Below are 17,299 nucleotides of genomic sequence, written 5' to 3' on the forward strand. Positions count from 1 at the left end.
CATCCGCTAGGCATTCGCTGATTTGTACGCTGTAGGGTGACGGGGCCTAATAGCTCTCCATGCGATCACAGCGATTTAAATGAGTACACCCTCTAGCGATATGTAAATACAGCTCTATGCTTGTGTATGAGTCGCCGTGAGACATTTTTTTTTTTCCCAGGATTGGAAAGTCACTAGTGTGTGTAAAGTCTACGGCAGTCTATTGACAAAAAAGGTCTGAAACCTAAGACTATAGGGAAATAGTTTTTTCCCCAGGATGGGAAAGTCACTAGTGTGTGTAAAGTCTACGGCAGTCTATTGACAAAAAAAAAAAAGGTCTGAAACCTAAGACTATAGGGAGACAAATTGTGTTCGCATAGTTCAAAATCCCAATGACCACCACACTCGGCAGCTCCTCGCTGTGGCACGATTTGTTAGTGCTCTGATCATGGAGCTACCAGTGTTCAAAAGATGGACGGTAATTCGAACCTCATGGTGGGTGTTGCTCAACATCTTGTTTTCATTTTTGCTCTTAATTTCTAAAGTATATTAAGTTTGTAACGGTTTATTCCGTCAGGCTTAGAGAGAGTAAAAAAGTCAAAGACTTGATAGTTATTCTCTATCCAAGTCACCAAGACAAATAAATGCCTTTCCCATCCTGGGAAAAAAAAAACGCTTTAGGTGAAGCTGTGTGTGTGTGTGTGTGTGTGTGTGTGTGTTTGGAGTATAATGATACAATATGTAGAAACTGTGCATGTGTGATGGTTGTATAGTGGTAGTGGTTTGTTTGTCTGTGTGTAGGCCTATACGTGTGCATGTATGCGTACGTGTGTCTGTTTGTTTGTGTTTTGATGTTTGTGCGAACAAACTCTTTTTGAGCAGGAGCACGTATTTATAGAGTTCACAGCAGCGTTGATTTCAAAATAGTATGGGTCATGGGCGTAAATCCCGGGGGGGGGGGGGGAGATGGCCTGTACAATCATCACCCCCCCCCTGAAATTTGAGAAAAATGGAGGAAGCAGAAATGTGATTGTATCAATGTTGGCATATTGCATGACGTTCGTATGCCCGCCTTCAGACAGGTAACAGAGCTGAACAGTATTCTATATCTTGTAGGATAATGATGTATACATAATTTTCTGAAGCGCTCGCTCGCGAGGAAAGTAATACACTTTATCGACATAAGGTATGGTCCAGACGTTGACAACGTCAAATAGTGATAGGCTTAGGTGTAAACATGCTATGACGCCAGCAACTCGGGGACCATCTCCAAATTATGTACGAAATCAAACAAACATTAGCAAAAATTACACCGCCATAACTGAACCCCCCCCCCTCCATTTCCTGAATCATTCCTGAAACGATGATTACTCTGATACTTATACCCAGGGATGATCAGGGGCGTCGAATCTATCTCGGGAAGGTGGGGGGGGGGGGGCAAAGGGGCATTGCCCCGCCCCTACGGAAATGTTGGGGGCAGACAGATCATTTGTCCCTCAAGCAATTCCCGAAATGAGGACAAATCTCGAACTTTCTTCATGGAAAATTGTCCAACTACTGCCAGAACAATGCCACGGACCGTTGAATTACAAAGCAGAAGCTCCGCTGCTGGGTTCTTTTCGATAGACTTTGTACACTTTTGAGATTGACGTATTTCCTTAAATTTTATCAAAGAGTGTGCAGCAGATCTTTCCCTAAAAGCTCCCTCATGAATTATGCAGAGGCGTCGATGGAGGGGGAGGGGGATGGTTCCCCCATAAAAAGTATTGGGGATAAACATATCATTTTGCACCTCCTCGTTACTCCCGAGATGTGGAAAACTGTTTGAATATTTCACCCAACGATGGCTGAATTTCAATTCTGAAAACACAAAATCTCCCTCGCGTAAAAGGGGGATAGGCGTAACCCCTTCCATGCCCTCCCCGTTCAGTCCTTTCTACTTAATACACTTTAGATTGACAGATTCTAAAATGTTTCATCTTAAGTTTGCACCAGGTCTGTTACTTCAGTTAAAAAAAAAAAAATACAAATGTTCCGTGGGTGGAAGGAGATATCTAGATACTTTCAATTAACTCTTTATGTGCCATCGATGGTGGAAACCCCCTGTGTGCCACGTTATTCTGAGACACGAAGGTAGTCATGCTTTGAGAAAGAATTCTGCTTTTTCCAATTTGTATAACTTCTACAACTTTCTGTCAAGATGGGCATAATAGTAGGCAAAGTTAACGAGGAATGCCAAGCTTTGTTTCGATATAAATTGTATGACGAATCTATTTTCAATTTTTCGTTTGAATGACCAGTTGCTACACTGTAAAGGCATGACTTTTGCACATAAAACCGTGACAGAAACTTAGAATGTACAAGCAAATCTAGTTGGGAATACCGCTTGATAGTCAATCACCACATAGAATGCAAGCCGTATATGAGAGGAACAAAAGCACGAGAAACGCTTTCATTGTGCCAGGGGATTAGCAGTGATTAGCGATTTATCGATCGGTTTTGGCGGCTTTGTTTGTTGAGCAGAATATGCAAATTTGGCACGCCGTCGACTGAGTCGGACCTGCGAACGTGGCACATAAAGAGTTAACGGAGGGTTCCCCCCCCCCCCCGCAAAAAAAAAAAATAGTATACACTTCTGGGATTGAAATTTGATATGAAACAAGCATAAAATTGTACCATTTACAACATCAATATGCAAAAAGTTCTCACTGTGGGAAGGGGAAACCCCCTCCCACCCCCACCCCCCATGGATTCAGCGTTAGGATTGATACAAGAAGTTTATTATACCGAAATCATATAATAATTATCTACATCAAAATATAAAGCTACATAAAACAAGTGGGACTGTTTCAAGTCGACAAAAAGCGCAAAAGCATGCATCAAATTGCACCATGTACAACATCAAAATGCAAAAAGTTCTCACCGTGGGAGGGGGAACACCCCCTCTCACACCCTCCCACCCCCCCCCCCCCTACCGCTCGCTTCGCTCGCTCGGGCTCGGTCGCGTTCATGATATTCAGCGTTAGAATTGATACAAGAAGTTTATTATACCGAAATTGTATAATAATCATCGACATCAAAACATACTGCTACATAAAACAAGTGGGACTGTTTCAAGTCGTCAAAACGCGCAAAAACAGGCATCAAATTGCACTATGTACAACATCAAAATGCAAAAAGTTCTCACCATGGGAGGGGGACACCCTCGTCCCACCCTCTCCCTCCCTCGCTCCGCTCGCTCGGACTCGGTCGCGTTCATGATCTTCAGTGTAAGAATTCGTCGGCGTTTTCACGAACCGACGCTATTTCGTTTTTGAGCGAAAATGCAATTCTGAGAAAATCGCGTTTAAAGATCTCACAAGTTTTAGACAACGTTTTCAATGACTTTTCCTGTCTTGTGTGTGAAAATTTTGACAGGGTGATGAGAGTGGAAGTTGTTCTTCCTATCCATAGTGTAATTTTAGTGTGAATTCAAAAAATTTACGATATTTCTGTCTTCAAACTCACTGCGTCGGTTCGTAAATCCATCGTTTCTTGCGCGCACCATAGGTTATGTACTTAAGCGCGGGTCTCACGAACCGACGTAAGTTGTATTACGCCGGTTCGTGAGACCCGCGCTGTAGGGCCTGTACAATAGGTAACGTGCAATACGCGTGTATTTACGAACCGTCGCTATTTCATTTTCGTATGTGTTTACATACAAATACTATTAGGGCTATACCTGCTTATCAACAATAACCTTATTAATTGAAAATAATTGTCATGTAATGATTGTTGTGATGATTACAATACATTTAGTGATAATTAAGATGATAATACAAGCCAGTTTCTCTTAATTGTTCTAAAAAGAGTGTTGTCATTGTTTTCATCTTCATTTAGTACACGCATGTATTGTTATTATAGCTGTGGTTGATCCTTCCAAAGATTTCTTTGCCCCCCCTTTTTTTGTGGATATATTATTATTTAACACTTTTGCATTTGGACATCTATCATTTGGTAATACATGTACTCGGTATACTGTGTTTCATATTTTTTACTTTTTACTCTTTTTTTTTTACTTAATTAACTTACTTTTTCATTTTTTCACATTATTTTTAATTCAAATTCAGTTCACTTCTTTCATAATAATTATGAATGTTTGTTCTAAGATGAAGGATACCGCTAAATCTTTGGAAAAAGACGTGCCAGTCAGTAATAATTACTTGTATTTACTCATCTTTCATACTCATGCATGCACTTTGTTATTTCTTTCTCTGAAATAATATATTAATTTCGTTATTTCTTATTATTCCTCACGATATTTGTGACATTTACTTTGTCACAATTTTTATCAGTGTCATTATTGTCATTTGGCTCGCATGCGAATTCACTCATAATTCCTCATTTTCCATCTTTCTCTTTCCTGCTCAACAGATTCTATGATAGCTGCACCTGATCATATAAAAACATAAAACTCATCCTGCATGCATTCGAAACTGATAAACTCCTAAAAGTACATAAATATCAACACTATCAGAATTTCAAGCTTCATTTTGAATATATAATAATGGTCATGTTTTATTATGCCTTTTGCAGCAATATATTGAAGAGGTACATTATGTAATCGAAGAAACATAGGTCCTCAATAAAATATCAAATTTGAATTATTCAGAGATGAGTAATGACAATGGGAAGGATAACAATTGTGGAAGAGCTCCATAAATCAATACATATCTAATGGCAAATGGAGATGGAATCAAGATTCAAGAATATGTGTAATTCAAGTTCATTATTATATCAGTTCTTGTGTGTTCACAAAAAGAGGAACACAGTTCGAACATGCACACCAAATCTTACATCGTACATTTACATCTATAGAGTGCGGACGGAACATATATAAGAGAAAGAATAACATTCTCAAATTAATATATCAAGCATAACTATGTATATGAACACACAAAGATGTTGCTGCATATGCATGAAGCTTGAGAGTGCTGCAACACCCATATGCTCAGATAAAAACTTGATGTATATCATACAAAAGAGAAGAGGTACTGCATGTACATGTAGTTACACTATTCACAGGACAGTAGAGAAAAAGCACGAGAGAGAGAGGGAAATGGGTGTCTAAAATAGGTCGATGTAAGGATTGCCAAGCCAATTGAGTCTCTAATAGAAGTCATACATATATAAGGAAACAAATTAATCACAACATAAATGATCATGCTCATGTTAACCAATAATTTGTATCTAAAAATGTGTGTAGAAAGCCCATAATATCAGCCTTTCGCCCCGAAGGCTTGTTACATATGAGAAAAGAGAAATTTTGGCCGACCCCCCCCCCTCCCTGTGAATCCTTAATCCACCAGTACTATAAACACATTCTGAGAATGTGTTTTAGTACATGTACTAGCAAATTCACAAGAGGGGTGGGGAAATTCAGCCAAAATTGTGTGTGGCTAAAATAATTTTCATGTGATGACTAAAAAAAAAAATGCAGCTAAAGGAAAAAAAAAACAGACGGCGGAGAGGGGCCAAGGCTAATTTGACTCCCCTCCCCCCCACCAAAAAACAAACAAACACCACCGTTTTACAGCACCTTTAAAGGACTCTTAATTCTTTGTTTGTTAAAAACAAACGTCTCGAAGTAAAGAATTCCATATTGTAGGAGAAATGTAGACCGATACAGTGTATAAAGTGTACATCCCAAGCTATTAAAGAAAAAAAAAACAGATTATGAATATCATTTAAAGTAAGAATTTCAGTGTGTTTAATCATCTTTAGTTGAGTTGCAAATGACATGTACATATTTAATAAGAGCAGTAAACTTCGAAGCGCCCCCAAGCCCTTCTATACTTAATTATTCATGTGTAAAGGTAGCGCCAGGGCACTCCGGTGGTCTAGTGGTTATGACGCTGGTCTAGTAATCCAGAGGTCGTGGGTTCGAATCCTGCTTGGGCTGCCTGTGATTTTTTTTTTTTTTTTCACAGCAGCCTACAAACTGCACACTGCAGTTGCGTGCGTTACTACGGATGGAGACAAATGAATAATCTATTATTTTAATATACAATGTTTGACATCCTTATTGCAATCACTTTCTTTGATTGTAAATTTAGAGACATAATGAATTATTATTAAAAGAAATCAAATTTCTGTATTTTGTTGTGAGTTTGCATGGGAACATACACGTATCATAATTTACAATTTTAGTTAGATAAAGAACATCTTATAACAGAATTGTCTAGTGATGGTTGAATAATTATGTCAATTTGTTATAAGTCCTATCAGTTACATGGAGTGCATGTTCCCATGTTTATAAGAATCATACGTGACACATTCAAAGTGGGTTGAAGACAACAAAATAATAAATGAAAGAATAAAGGAGAATAATACTTAATCTGATTACAGCATCATCTAAATATTGCCAATGTGCACTTAGAAATCTATCAAGATTTATCACAAGGTTATGATTACCACACAAAACCTTCAAGATTTATTATCATGAAATACATACCAATGAACACTTAAAAAAAATCTAACATTCCATATCCACATGAAGCTTTCCTTGATATAAATGTCTCTCTGTAGTGTTATTAAAGTGTAGCAAAATTGTAATTACGACATCACAGAATGGAATGCATTGTTTTCACCTTCAATCTTAGGATCTCCTTTCATGTTTCCACTTTACAATCACATTTCACTGTAGATATACCGTCCTTATGTTGTCGCCCTTCATCCCAATTTCTCCCTTCTATCCTATCTGTAGATTGTCTTCTTTCCTAAGCCATTGTATTCACATTCCTTGATGATCAGCACGATGCTGTACTTTTTTCTTCTTCTCTGAAACAGTCCAGCTCTTCGCTACTGCATGGCACCAGTCATCTGAAAGAAAAGACAGAAATTAAGAACTTTCGATTAAAATAAAACATCATGATACAAGATACAACTTTCATTTTGAGAAAAAGAAATCAGCCAACTAAACTGTAGTTGAAATTATTTTGCTCTATTTATATTAAACATAAAACAAAACGGTATACAGGATCAAAGAATGTCAAAAAAAATACTGCTGTTTTTGATGCATATTCAAATTGTCTCGCCTTTTACATATTTTAATGATGCAAGATCTTATGTCTAGCACTTAGTAAGTCTCATGTAGAATTTAAATTATTATTCACATGAATAAATCTGCATGTCCTTGTAAACAAGGCATTGCTTTGAAAAAGCTGAATATTACTAATTGCATTTGGGAAAGAGTCTACGACAATCAAACTTGTTTATTGTCAGAGACTTTAACATCTTAATTAGACCTAGACTCTACATTACCATTGTATTCACATTTGTTGGTGATGTACACGACCCTGTACTTTTCCTTTTCTTTTCTGAGACAGTCCAGTTCTTCGCTACTACATGGCACCAGTCATCTGAAAGAAAAGACAGAAATTAAGAACTTTTGATTAAAATCAAACATCATCGCACAAGATACAACTTTAATTTTGAGAAGAAAAAAAATCAGCCAATAAAACTGAGGTTGAAATTATTTTGCTCTATTTATATTAAACATAAAACAAAATGGTAGGCCTATGCAGGATCAAAGAATGTCAAAAAATGCTGCTGTTCGTATTTGATGCATATTCAAATTGTCTCTCCATTTACACATTTTACTGATGCAAGATATTATGTTTAGCACTTAGTATGTCTCATGTAGAAATTGATTTATTATTCACATGAACATAAATCTACATGTATTTGTAAACAAGGCATTGCATTGGAATAGCTGAATATTACTACATGTACCTGCATTCGGGAAACAGTCTATGACAATCAAACCTGTTTCTTATCGGAGACTGTAACATCTTAAAGACCTAGACTCTACATTATCATTCAGCTTTTAAAGGTATTAACCATTCACCTATAAAACACTGGCATTGTCATGTGCATCATATTTCTTTGATACTGCACATATTTCCCTGAAGTCTGCACAAGAATGCAAATGAAACACGTCTGCTGTTTGGTATTGATGAAAAAAAAAATCACTAACCCGGAAGTGCTTGGCCTTAGGAATAACACGTGGCGAGTTAGTAGGAATTGACGTTAAAATATAAGAATAGATCTACTAAATAGGCCTTTGCCTCATGAATGTCTGGTCTAAGTATAGACTAAGTGAAGTCTAGACCTTTCACTTTTAAGTTACCAGTGGTTCACAAAATTTATATTACAGATCTAGACTACATCTAGATCTAGACATCTAATACTATTAGATCTTGGCAACTTTTGTCTTTGTGACACGAAATTAACACGTCACGGATGATATTGCGGCGATATCCAACAGGATGACAGTACCACTATTACTGAATCAGTAAGTTGACATAGACAACTAACATCAACTTGTTAACGTACTTAAGAGATGGCACCATATACAATAACCGGTGACACTGGCACTGACAGATCTAACGACTACGTTTAGACTAACGTTACAGAGTTAGACTCGCCATCTCAGTAAGTCGGCCAAAGACAAAGTCAATACAGGGCTAAGTCAGTGTCACTGTTATGTTAGGCCTAACAAATGTTAACGGTTACTCGGTTAGGTTAGGTTTACCAGGACTCAAGAGTCCTGGTTAAATCAGTCGAGGGACATTTCTTAGAAGTCCTTCGATTCCAAGAATAAAAAGGGTGAAAGAACAAAGGGAAAAAATGGAAAGAAGAAAGGACAAAAGATTATGTATGGCTGCTGTGGAAATCAACAGCGCTACTGTATCACTATCAATCACGCGTAAATATGTTAACGCCATTTGGTTGGGCCGCATTCACAAGTTTTAGGGAAAAAAAGCCCCACCGCTGTGCTTCAAAGGTACTCCACTCGAACTAACGTTAGACATAATGTCACATATCTACACACAGTACGGTACTAGGGCTGAATTCACAAGTATACTATAACACTGCACTGTACAGGAAAGCCACCTAACCTGTAGAGTATGGTAGGTGTTCAACCCACCGACCGGGTCCATAACGACCGACCGCGCATTATAATGGTATTGCGCGTACAGAAAGAAAATGTACGCATGGGACTACGCGCAACGGTGTTCGATTCTTCACTGGGCTACGCTACCGAGTAAAATGTGGCGAAAACAACAAAGTATTCCCTCTAAATTACCGAAATTTAGCACAATCGAATAAGGTTTATCGTGTAACTACATATAACTAGGCCTACCTTTGATGACTCGTTGTTAGATGTAGAGTATCCTTCCGTAATAAATTTGACGATTTTGACCGCAAAATTGTCACCGCCGCTTGTACGATCGTGCACACACGTTACACATACACATGACATAAACATTTTGTCGCCCGCTACGACCGTACGAGTTGATGCAGAAACGAGAAATGAATGTGAAAAAAACAAACCGACTCATCTAATTTATTTCAATTACGATGAAAAGTTTCCTAATGAAAATCGAGTCAAATTCATCAAAACAGTCCTTCAAAAGTAATATCGAAGGATTCAAAATATATTCAAATATTATTGGGGAAAAAATGACGGCCAGAAAAAAGCATCGGCCTGTCGAAAAAACGCATTTAAGTGCCCTTTATACGTATTGTCAGGGTGGTCGGCTGAAATGAGCAGGGCAACTGAGTGCGGAAAAAATGACACCCCACGCGTTCGAAGCCGCCATCAGAAGTAAGAGCGCGTACCTCAGATCGCATTTTCAGTGCGCGCTTGTGAATCCGGAGTATTTTCTCCACACGTGAGTAAAATTTCAGGCAAATTGTGAGATTTTTCACGTTTCTATTGATAGAAAAACGTTAGGTGTCCGGTATTATGAACACCAAACCATACTACTCGTAGTGTTTAGGTAGTATCACTAGACCACATACTGTCATAGATGACATCTACACCAACGCTGCACACTGGCACTGGTCCGACGGTCCCTGGCCAGGAAAAAAATCACTGTTGGACACTGACCAGTAACTTTTTCAGGAATGGACCAGTAAAAATTGGGGGAAAAATGGGTGGACTCTACGTACTATTACCACTAGTCTAGATGTAGATCTAGAGCTAGACTATAGACTCTGTTTTAATTTGACTTGGTCTTACTCTTAGACTTCAGCTGATCTTAGTTTTAGTAACAAGTAAAGTCTTAACTTAGACTTAATAGTTAAACTTGAAAGTTAAAGTCTAACATGTCTAACTTTATTCTTTACTCTTCCTTTGAGTTTTACTTTTAGACTTTTTACTTTTTTTTTTTTTTAGTTTAGTAGGCCTACTCTGTCAATCTCCTGATTTCATTTTCAACTCAAGTCAAGGCATAGCCATGAGTGTCTTCGAGACTTTGACATCTTGCATGTCTTGCACACAGACGTTACGACTACAGTACTCAGTAGTCTCAGAAGTAACGACATAAGTTGAAAAGAAACTATAAATAATATGATTTGGGATCTAATTTGAAATTGGATGGCGTTTACAGACTAGGCTTCATAAGCATCACGCGATTGAATACATGGGACTACACTCTACCGCAATTAATGGTTATGGTAGTCCAACTGAAACTGTTATTTTGAGCATGATTTTAATAGGATTATAGCTAACCATTCACTTTACTCGTGGACAGTGGGCTGGCTTAGGTCGTCATTCATCTTTCAGAAGGTTTGGTTCTCACTCTGAGATCTGGATTAGGGCCAAAACCTAATTCTAGGCCAGTAAGTTGAACAAAGCTCAAAATAATGCAACTGCGACGGTTCGTAAAACCCGCATTGCTCTTCACCCTAGCAATTCGGGTTTCACGAACCGGCGTATCTTTACTGCGTCGGTTCGTGAAACCCCTTTTTCTCAATTTCTCGATATTTCGAGTACCGTCGTTTTTTTCTTTCTTTGATAAAATTAAGAATAATTAATTTTGTGATCTAAAATTTTGGGATTTGGTAGAGTTTTGAAAGCACTTTCATTTGGTACCAATATCTCGATTTTGAAAATTTTGACCAAAATCGAAATAGCGTCGGTTCGTGAAAACACCGACGAATTAATACAAGAAGTTTATTCAAATGATACCATTTTATAGGCAAAATTGTTCAATAATAATCTACATAAAATGTACTGCTTCCTTAAACATGTGGGACTGTTTTCAAGTCGATAAAACACGCAAAAAATGCATCAAATTGTACCATTTACAACATCAATATGCAAAAAAGTTCTCACTGTGGGAAGGGGAAACCCCCTCCCACCCACCTCCCCCCCCCCCTTGCTCGCTTCGCTCCCTCGCATCTAACCGCTCCCCCTAGATCAAATCCTGGCTACGCCGGTGATAGGCCCCACTATTTTAGTAGGCCTTCACTGTGATGTCGCACAGGCGGAGCAAGAGCGGAAATACCCTGATGTTGTCATTCAATTATCTATATGAATATTTCTTTTTCTTACTTGTTTTTTTTTTTTTTTTATAAGGGAAAAATCCTAAATTTCACCAAAAGTGTGCACAGATCGCTGAATTTCAGGTCTGAAAATGCAAAATCTTCCTCGTGTGGGAGGGGGGGACACCCCCTCCTACATCCTCCCCCCCCCCGCTAGGTCCCTCCGCTCCCTCGCACAGATATCCAGACTCCAAGTCCCTCCCCACCCACCATCATTAAAGTGGAACGATGCCTCTGGGATGATTTCTTTATTGACTTAAATCAAGAAAATTGAAGAATTCAATTGATAGCTACAGGAAAATATCTACATACAAAGAAATGGATACCCATATTACCATTTCATTGAATTTATTTGGGCATTATTCAGGGCTGCGCTACGTTTTTGAAAGGGGGGGGGGGTGTCAAAATCGCCTGTCAGTCAAGAAGAAAGAAGATCAAAAGACAAGAGAAACAATAACAAAAAAGTCTTCATACTTTTAAGGTGTGATTTTCCGCCGAAAGTCGGCTGACAAGCCAAAACAAAACAAAACAAAACAAAACAAACAAACAAACAAACAAAAACAAGAACAAAGAGTCTTCATATTTTTGCTGCCAATTCCCTCCCACTTTGCATGCAAAAGAGTGGGACATTCGATCCCTGTAAAGTGTGTGTGTGCGGGGGGGGGGGGGACCAATCTTCTTCCCCCCCCCCCCCCCCAAAAAAAAAGGGCTGCGCCGGTCCGGTTATGGGCTTGTAATGGTGCCGGTGATGGTGACTATCGCCGATCATCCCCCCCCCCCCCCACCTCCCACTCCTCAGTACGGATTTACGCCGTTGGTATGGGTGTGTCAATTTGAGCGGTGAGGCGGGCTAGGTGAGAGAGACCGAGAGAACATGCATACGAGGGAGGTACCCTCCAAAAGTTATCTGTCTTTGTTATTTTTTTTTTCGCTGTAGTCATATTCTTCCATCAGTCTTAACTATAACTTCCATGTCACTATTCTTTGTTATATGCACACCGCCAATACATACGTATTGTAAACAAACACAAACAAACACTCAAATCCTCATAATGCAAATAAAACACCTCAACATTTTTTTTTTTGTGTGTGTGTGTGTGGTTTTTCCTTGATATTAATTGATTTCATTCAAATCATTCATAGATCGATTCTTCCTGGGTGTAACATGAACGAAAACGTTACAAATGGCAATTCGAATCACAAACAAATCCATTTGTCAATTTGTACAACAATAATCTCACATCACCATAGATAAGTCGATTATAGACCAACCCTATACTAACAATTTCTTCACGAGAAATTTTTGACATGTAGGGCCATACCAAACCTATATCCCTTGAATATATTGGTTTGGATCATGTAACACCTTCTTACTTACTAGGGCATATACATACAAAACGCAAATACATTATACAAATCTAACATGAAATCAGTCATAAAAAACCCGACCGTCCCCTCCCCCAAACTGAAACAAATCTACATTTATCCTAGATATTAAATCCTACCGAAATCTGTCATACCATTTATAAATATTCTTCTTCAAATCAAATCCCCAACCCACCAACCCCCGATTAACCAAAACGTAAATCATCCCAAACCCACATTCACCAACCCGCATACATACACAGACCTACACACATACACACACACACGGGTGCTGTTCATTATTCCGAAGGTTCGTTATTCTGAACGTTCGTTTTTCCTAAGGTTCATTTATCCGAAACATACAATTCCCTAGGCCTATACCTAGAGGTTCGTTAATCCGAAAATGAAAAAGGGTTCGTTAATCCGAACATTTGTGGCGTTATTCCGAAGGTTCGTTGATCCGAAAATGAAAGTCGGAATAACGAACCTTCGGACTAAAGAGCCTTCAGAATAACGTACCATCGGAATAACGTAATGTAACCCCCCCCCCCCCGACACAAACCCGAACCGATATCACCTTCCCTCCTGATGAAACGACTTCCCAATGTTAATACATAAGACATAATGGACCGTATGCATAAAAACACTATCCGTCCGCGCACAAGCACCATTTCGAATTCATATACCAATCCGTCAAACAAACCCATCAAAGTCGAAGCTGCTGATAATATCAATATAACGTTTATGCCAGCAACAGCTTACTAGGTATCCCTCCCCACGCTCAGGCAAAACACATACGCTGATATAATAAACACATTCTTCCATCGTATACGCTAACACACACACACACACGCACACACACATACGCACAAACGGACACTATAAAATTATCATGTGCGCGCGCACATACACACTTCCTTGAAACCTCACCATGACTTTTTACATTTTATGTTTGCATGGATGTAGTCATGTAAGTTATATGTTGGTATTTCAATGACTATGTCAAAAACGATATTACCCAGCAAAATGTGCTTCGAGGGCGGGCGACAATCCGTGCCGCCATCCCTCGTCTCAGATTGTCGCCAGACGACAATCTTTGACGGGGCGACAATCTTTTTAAAGCATTTTGGTGTTAGAGCCGATTTTCCGTAACACAATACGTCTATTTTGGATTTGAATTCTCTGCTATCACACGGCGCCGCATGAGGGCGAGCATTCTATTATATATATATATATATATATATATATATATATGAAGAGTTTGTTTGCAAAAACCGATAAGTCCATATTTGCCAAATGGAGATATTTGCGATTAAAGGTCAAGAAAAATAAAGAGAATAATAAGAAAAATTTGGCTTCTTTTCACCATAACTTCAAAAATGTACCTTTATAAGTAATGACCAATATATCATTTAAAAGGTATTATTTTGTACTTTATGACAGAGACCGTAATTCAAAATCTTCAAAAATGGACTTATCGGTTTTTGCAAACAAACTCTTCATATATATATATATATATATATATATATATATATATATATATATATTTAAGCATAACACTGAGCAGGTGATTGACAGATATATAATATAATGTATAAATATACATTAAATTGTCTTCCAAAAAATTTTGATGGCTTCTTCACTCCAAATTCCACCGTTCATTCATATCCAACAGTCAGTCGTCCGATTACCATCTCGAAAACCCCAGAATCATTTTAGCTCAAAAATCATTAAAACATAATGGACCCCCTAATTTAAAACAATGTACGCCGTTGAACATTTTAAAATGAGAACTAAAAAACACCCTCATAATCCAGTATACTTCTGATACATAAATATTCATACCACCTGGTCAACAAACACCCTAAACAATGAGTTCACGGCCATAACTGAAGTAACATTCACCTCATCACACTGACACACAAAATAACACTCAACGTACAAACCAAGATTCACCCCAGCGCAATGCACACCGCACTGCACCGCACGCCCTTCGCACAATTACTTCCCACTCAATGAGTGGCAAGATTTTCTTTATGTATCTCCTTATTGTGCCTTTCGCACAATTACCCCCCACTCAGTGAGTGGCAAGATTTTCTTTATGTATCTCTTTTATACCTGGGGCCATCTTGCTCGTCAAGCTTAGCTTATGATGATGGTCCCCTGCATTTCATTTTTATTATTTCCTATTGCTTCCTTTTATATATAATATTCGTTCTTGAAGAAACAAATGTATGTATGATCCAAACGTTGCGAATATTAGCTGTGTAAATGACTATGTAAGTATTTTGTTGATTTGTTGATTTGTATTGATTTTGAAATGCAGAAATAAAAAATGAACTGAACTGAACTGAACTGATATACGGAATACATACTTAGGCCATTTCAGTTTGAAATTATGTTCAATCAATTCTACGCCCTAAACTGTCACTAAGCACCAATCTTGGGGAAAACAAAACACGGAATATAATTTTGGTGCACTTTGAGCTCATTCTGGCCCGATGTGCAGCGTTTGCCTTTTTACAGACTGTCTGATTTATTCTTTTGATACATATTATCATTATTTGAAGAGTTTGTTTGCAAAAACCGATAAGTCCATATTTGCCAAATGGGAGATATTTGCGATTAAAGGTCAAGAAAAATTAAGAGAATAATAAGAAAATTTTTGCTTCTTTTGACCATAACTTAAAAGATATACCTGTATATGTAGTTACCAATATATCATTTAAAAGGTATTATTTTGTACTTTATGACAGAGATCGTACTTGAAAATCTTCAAAAATGGACTTATCGGTTTTTGCAAACAAACCCTTCATTTGTTTGTAAGATTTTCGTTTTAATTGTTTGCATTTGTCTCTTTGTCCATAGATTCAAAATCTCGAGTTGTCTTTTCAAAGTTTGGATGACAGTCCTCAAGACCTATCGTCAATATGGAGGGACCTGACCCAATGGGTATTCACTATGCCAAGTCTTTCGAGCTTCAGTATGTCATGTCCCTCCCTGGACGGCGATTTCTTTTCGAGAGCCGTTGCCACAGCATCATCTTTTGAGGTATTACATGAGCCACTGGGACTGTATATGTGACCGTGCATCACTAAACGACCAACAAGTCTCCCACACTGATTTTTTTTTTTCGTGAGATCTGAAAATAGGTGAAATGGGTCAACCTATCTAATCTGGACTTTTTCATATTTTCTGAAAGAGCAAACTTTTTCTTTCTACATTATGCTAAAATTCGAGATCATAAAATGAACAGGAAAGTGTGTTTTTTTAGCAGTTTATCTCGAACACTTTTTAATACACTTTTAGTGTGATTAGGTGCGTCTTTAGAGTCCCATTTTCATAAAAAAAAACCCTGTACACACTCTTCACTCGCAATACTAATGACTTTAAAAAAGATAAAACTACTGTTTTTAAAGTTTGCATCAGTCATTGGACGAATGTGCCAATAAAGCATGTAAACATAATTTCAGCTTTGTACGTGATATTCCCTTCATTATTGTTACTCCGTTGGATTACATCCTGTTTTTTTTTTTTTTTTTTTTTGTCCCAATCATCGCAGAGTTAGCACAGCTTGTGGTTAAGATTCAGGGCTTAAGGAGACCATGTGCTTCAAAGCCTCTTTTCTGAGTTCACACTTTTTTTCTGAGTGTGTGCTTTCTTTCCAATATCTTAATAGCCTTAGGAGAGTCTATTAATATATACGAATTATACATCATTTTAAAGCTTAAATTCTGCTCTTTCAGAAGAAACTGCTCTGAATCATAAATTCATGTCCGACGATGTTTATGTTGGTTTTGTGATGCAGGCTCACATTATGATTTGCATATGGCTGCTATAAATTTCCGTTCTGGATTATTGTTTACTTTGTATTTGTTTCTTTTGGTTGATTCTAGAGACATTTTCAGAATAGAATATGATAGAATAGAATTATTTTTTGACAATTACTGATTCATACGTTCTATGTGATATTTATTGAATGTAGTTATATCTTATGCACATTGGTTTAAAGTCTGTTGCCACATAGCATTTTGTTTTTGTTGTTAAGCTGTTATATTCATCATTAAGGACTGTAAATTGTGATAACAATAACTAATGCGTTAAAAAGAATGTAAAATGCTGATTTAAAGAATAACTGTACTATCATCGTATGCGGATACAGTTTTAACACAGGGGCAATTGTAGAAATGTTAAAACTCTCATTGTCGATGCAACCGTGTTTCACACTGATACATAGAATTATGCATAATTATAGCTGTAATAAGGTGGATGATAAACACTTTTTGCGTAATTTAATATGTCTTCGACTTGTGGACCTCGAAAGGTTCTTGGACATCAGATTGTCCAGCCGTTATGATTTTTTTCTTCAAATTCATAATATTCTATTTCTGTTTGTTGTTTTGTTGTTGTTGTTGTTGATTGTTTTTGTCCTTTCTTGATTATTGTTATTACCTTATCGTTCAATACGGGACATTTATGTTTCACGTTCGATGTATAAAAAGGAGGAGGTTAGTTTGTTTGTTTGATTTACTCTTCTTCCAACACAATTTCATACATAAATCAAGATTCTTTTCACTAA

General features: G+C 37.7%; 1 protein-coding gene across 1 annotated transcript in view; it reads left to right on the plus strand.

Moving 5' to 3' along the window:
- Window positions 1–17,299, plus strand: part of LOC140246807 (uncharacterized) — an 80,759-nt gene that overhangs the window by 48,058 nt on the left and 15,402 nt on the right. Inside the window, exon 8 of the mRNA XM_072326137.1 lies at window positions 15,589–15,771. Within this exon, the coding sequence (XP_072182238.1) occupies window positions 15,589–15,771 (183 nt within the window). The remainder of the gene's footprint in view (window positions 1–15,588; window positions 15,772–17,299) is intronic.

The sequence above is a fragment of the Diadema setosum genome, chromosome 3, assembly GCF_964275005.1.
Source record: "Diadema setosum chromosome 3, eeDiaSeto1, whole genome shotgun sequence".
Lineage (NCBI taxonomy): Eukaryota > Metazoa > Echinodermata > Echinoidea > Diadematoida > Diadematidae > Diadema > Diadema setosum.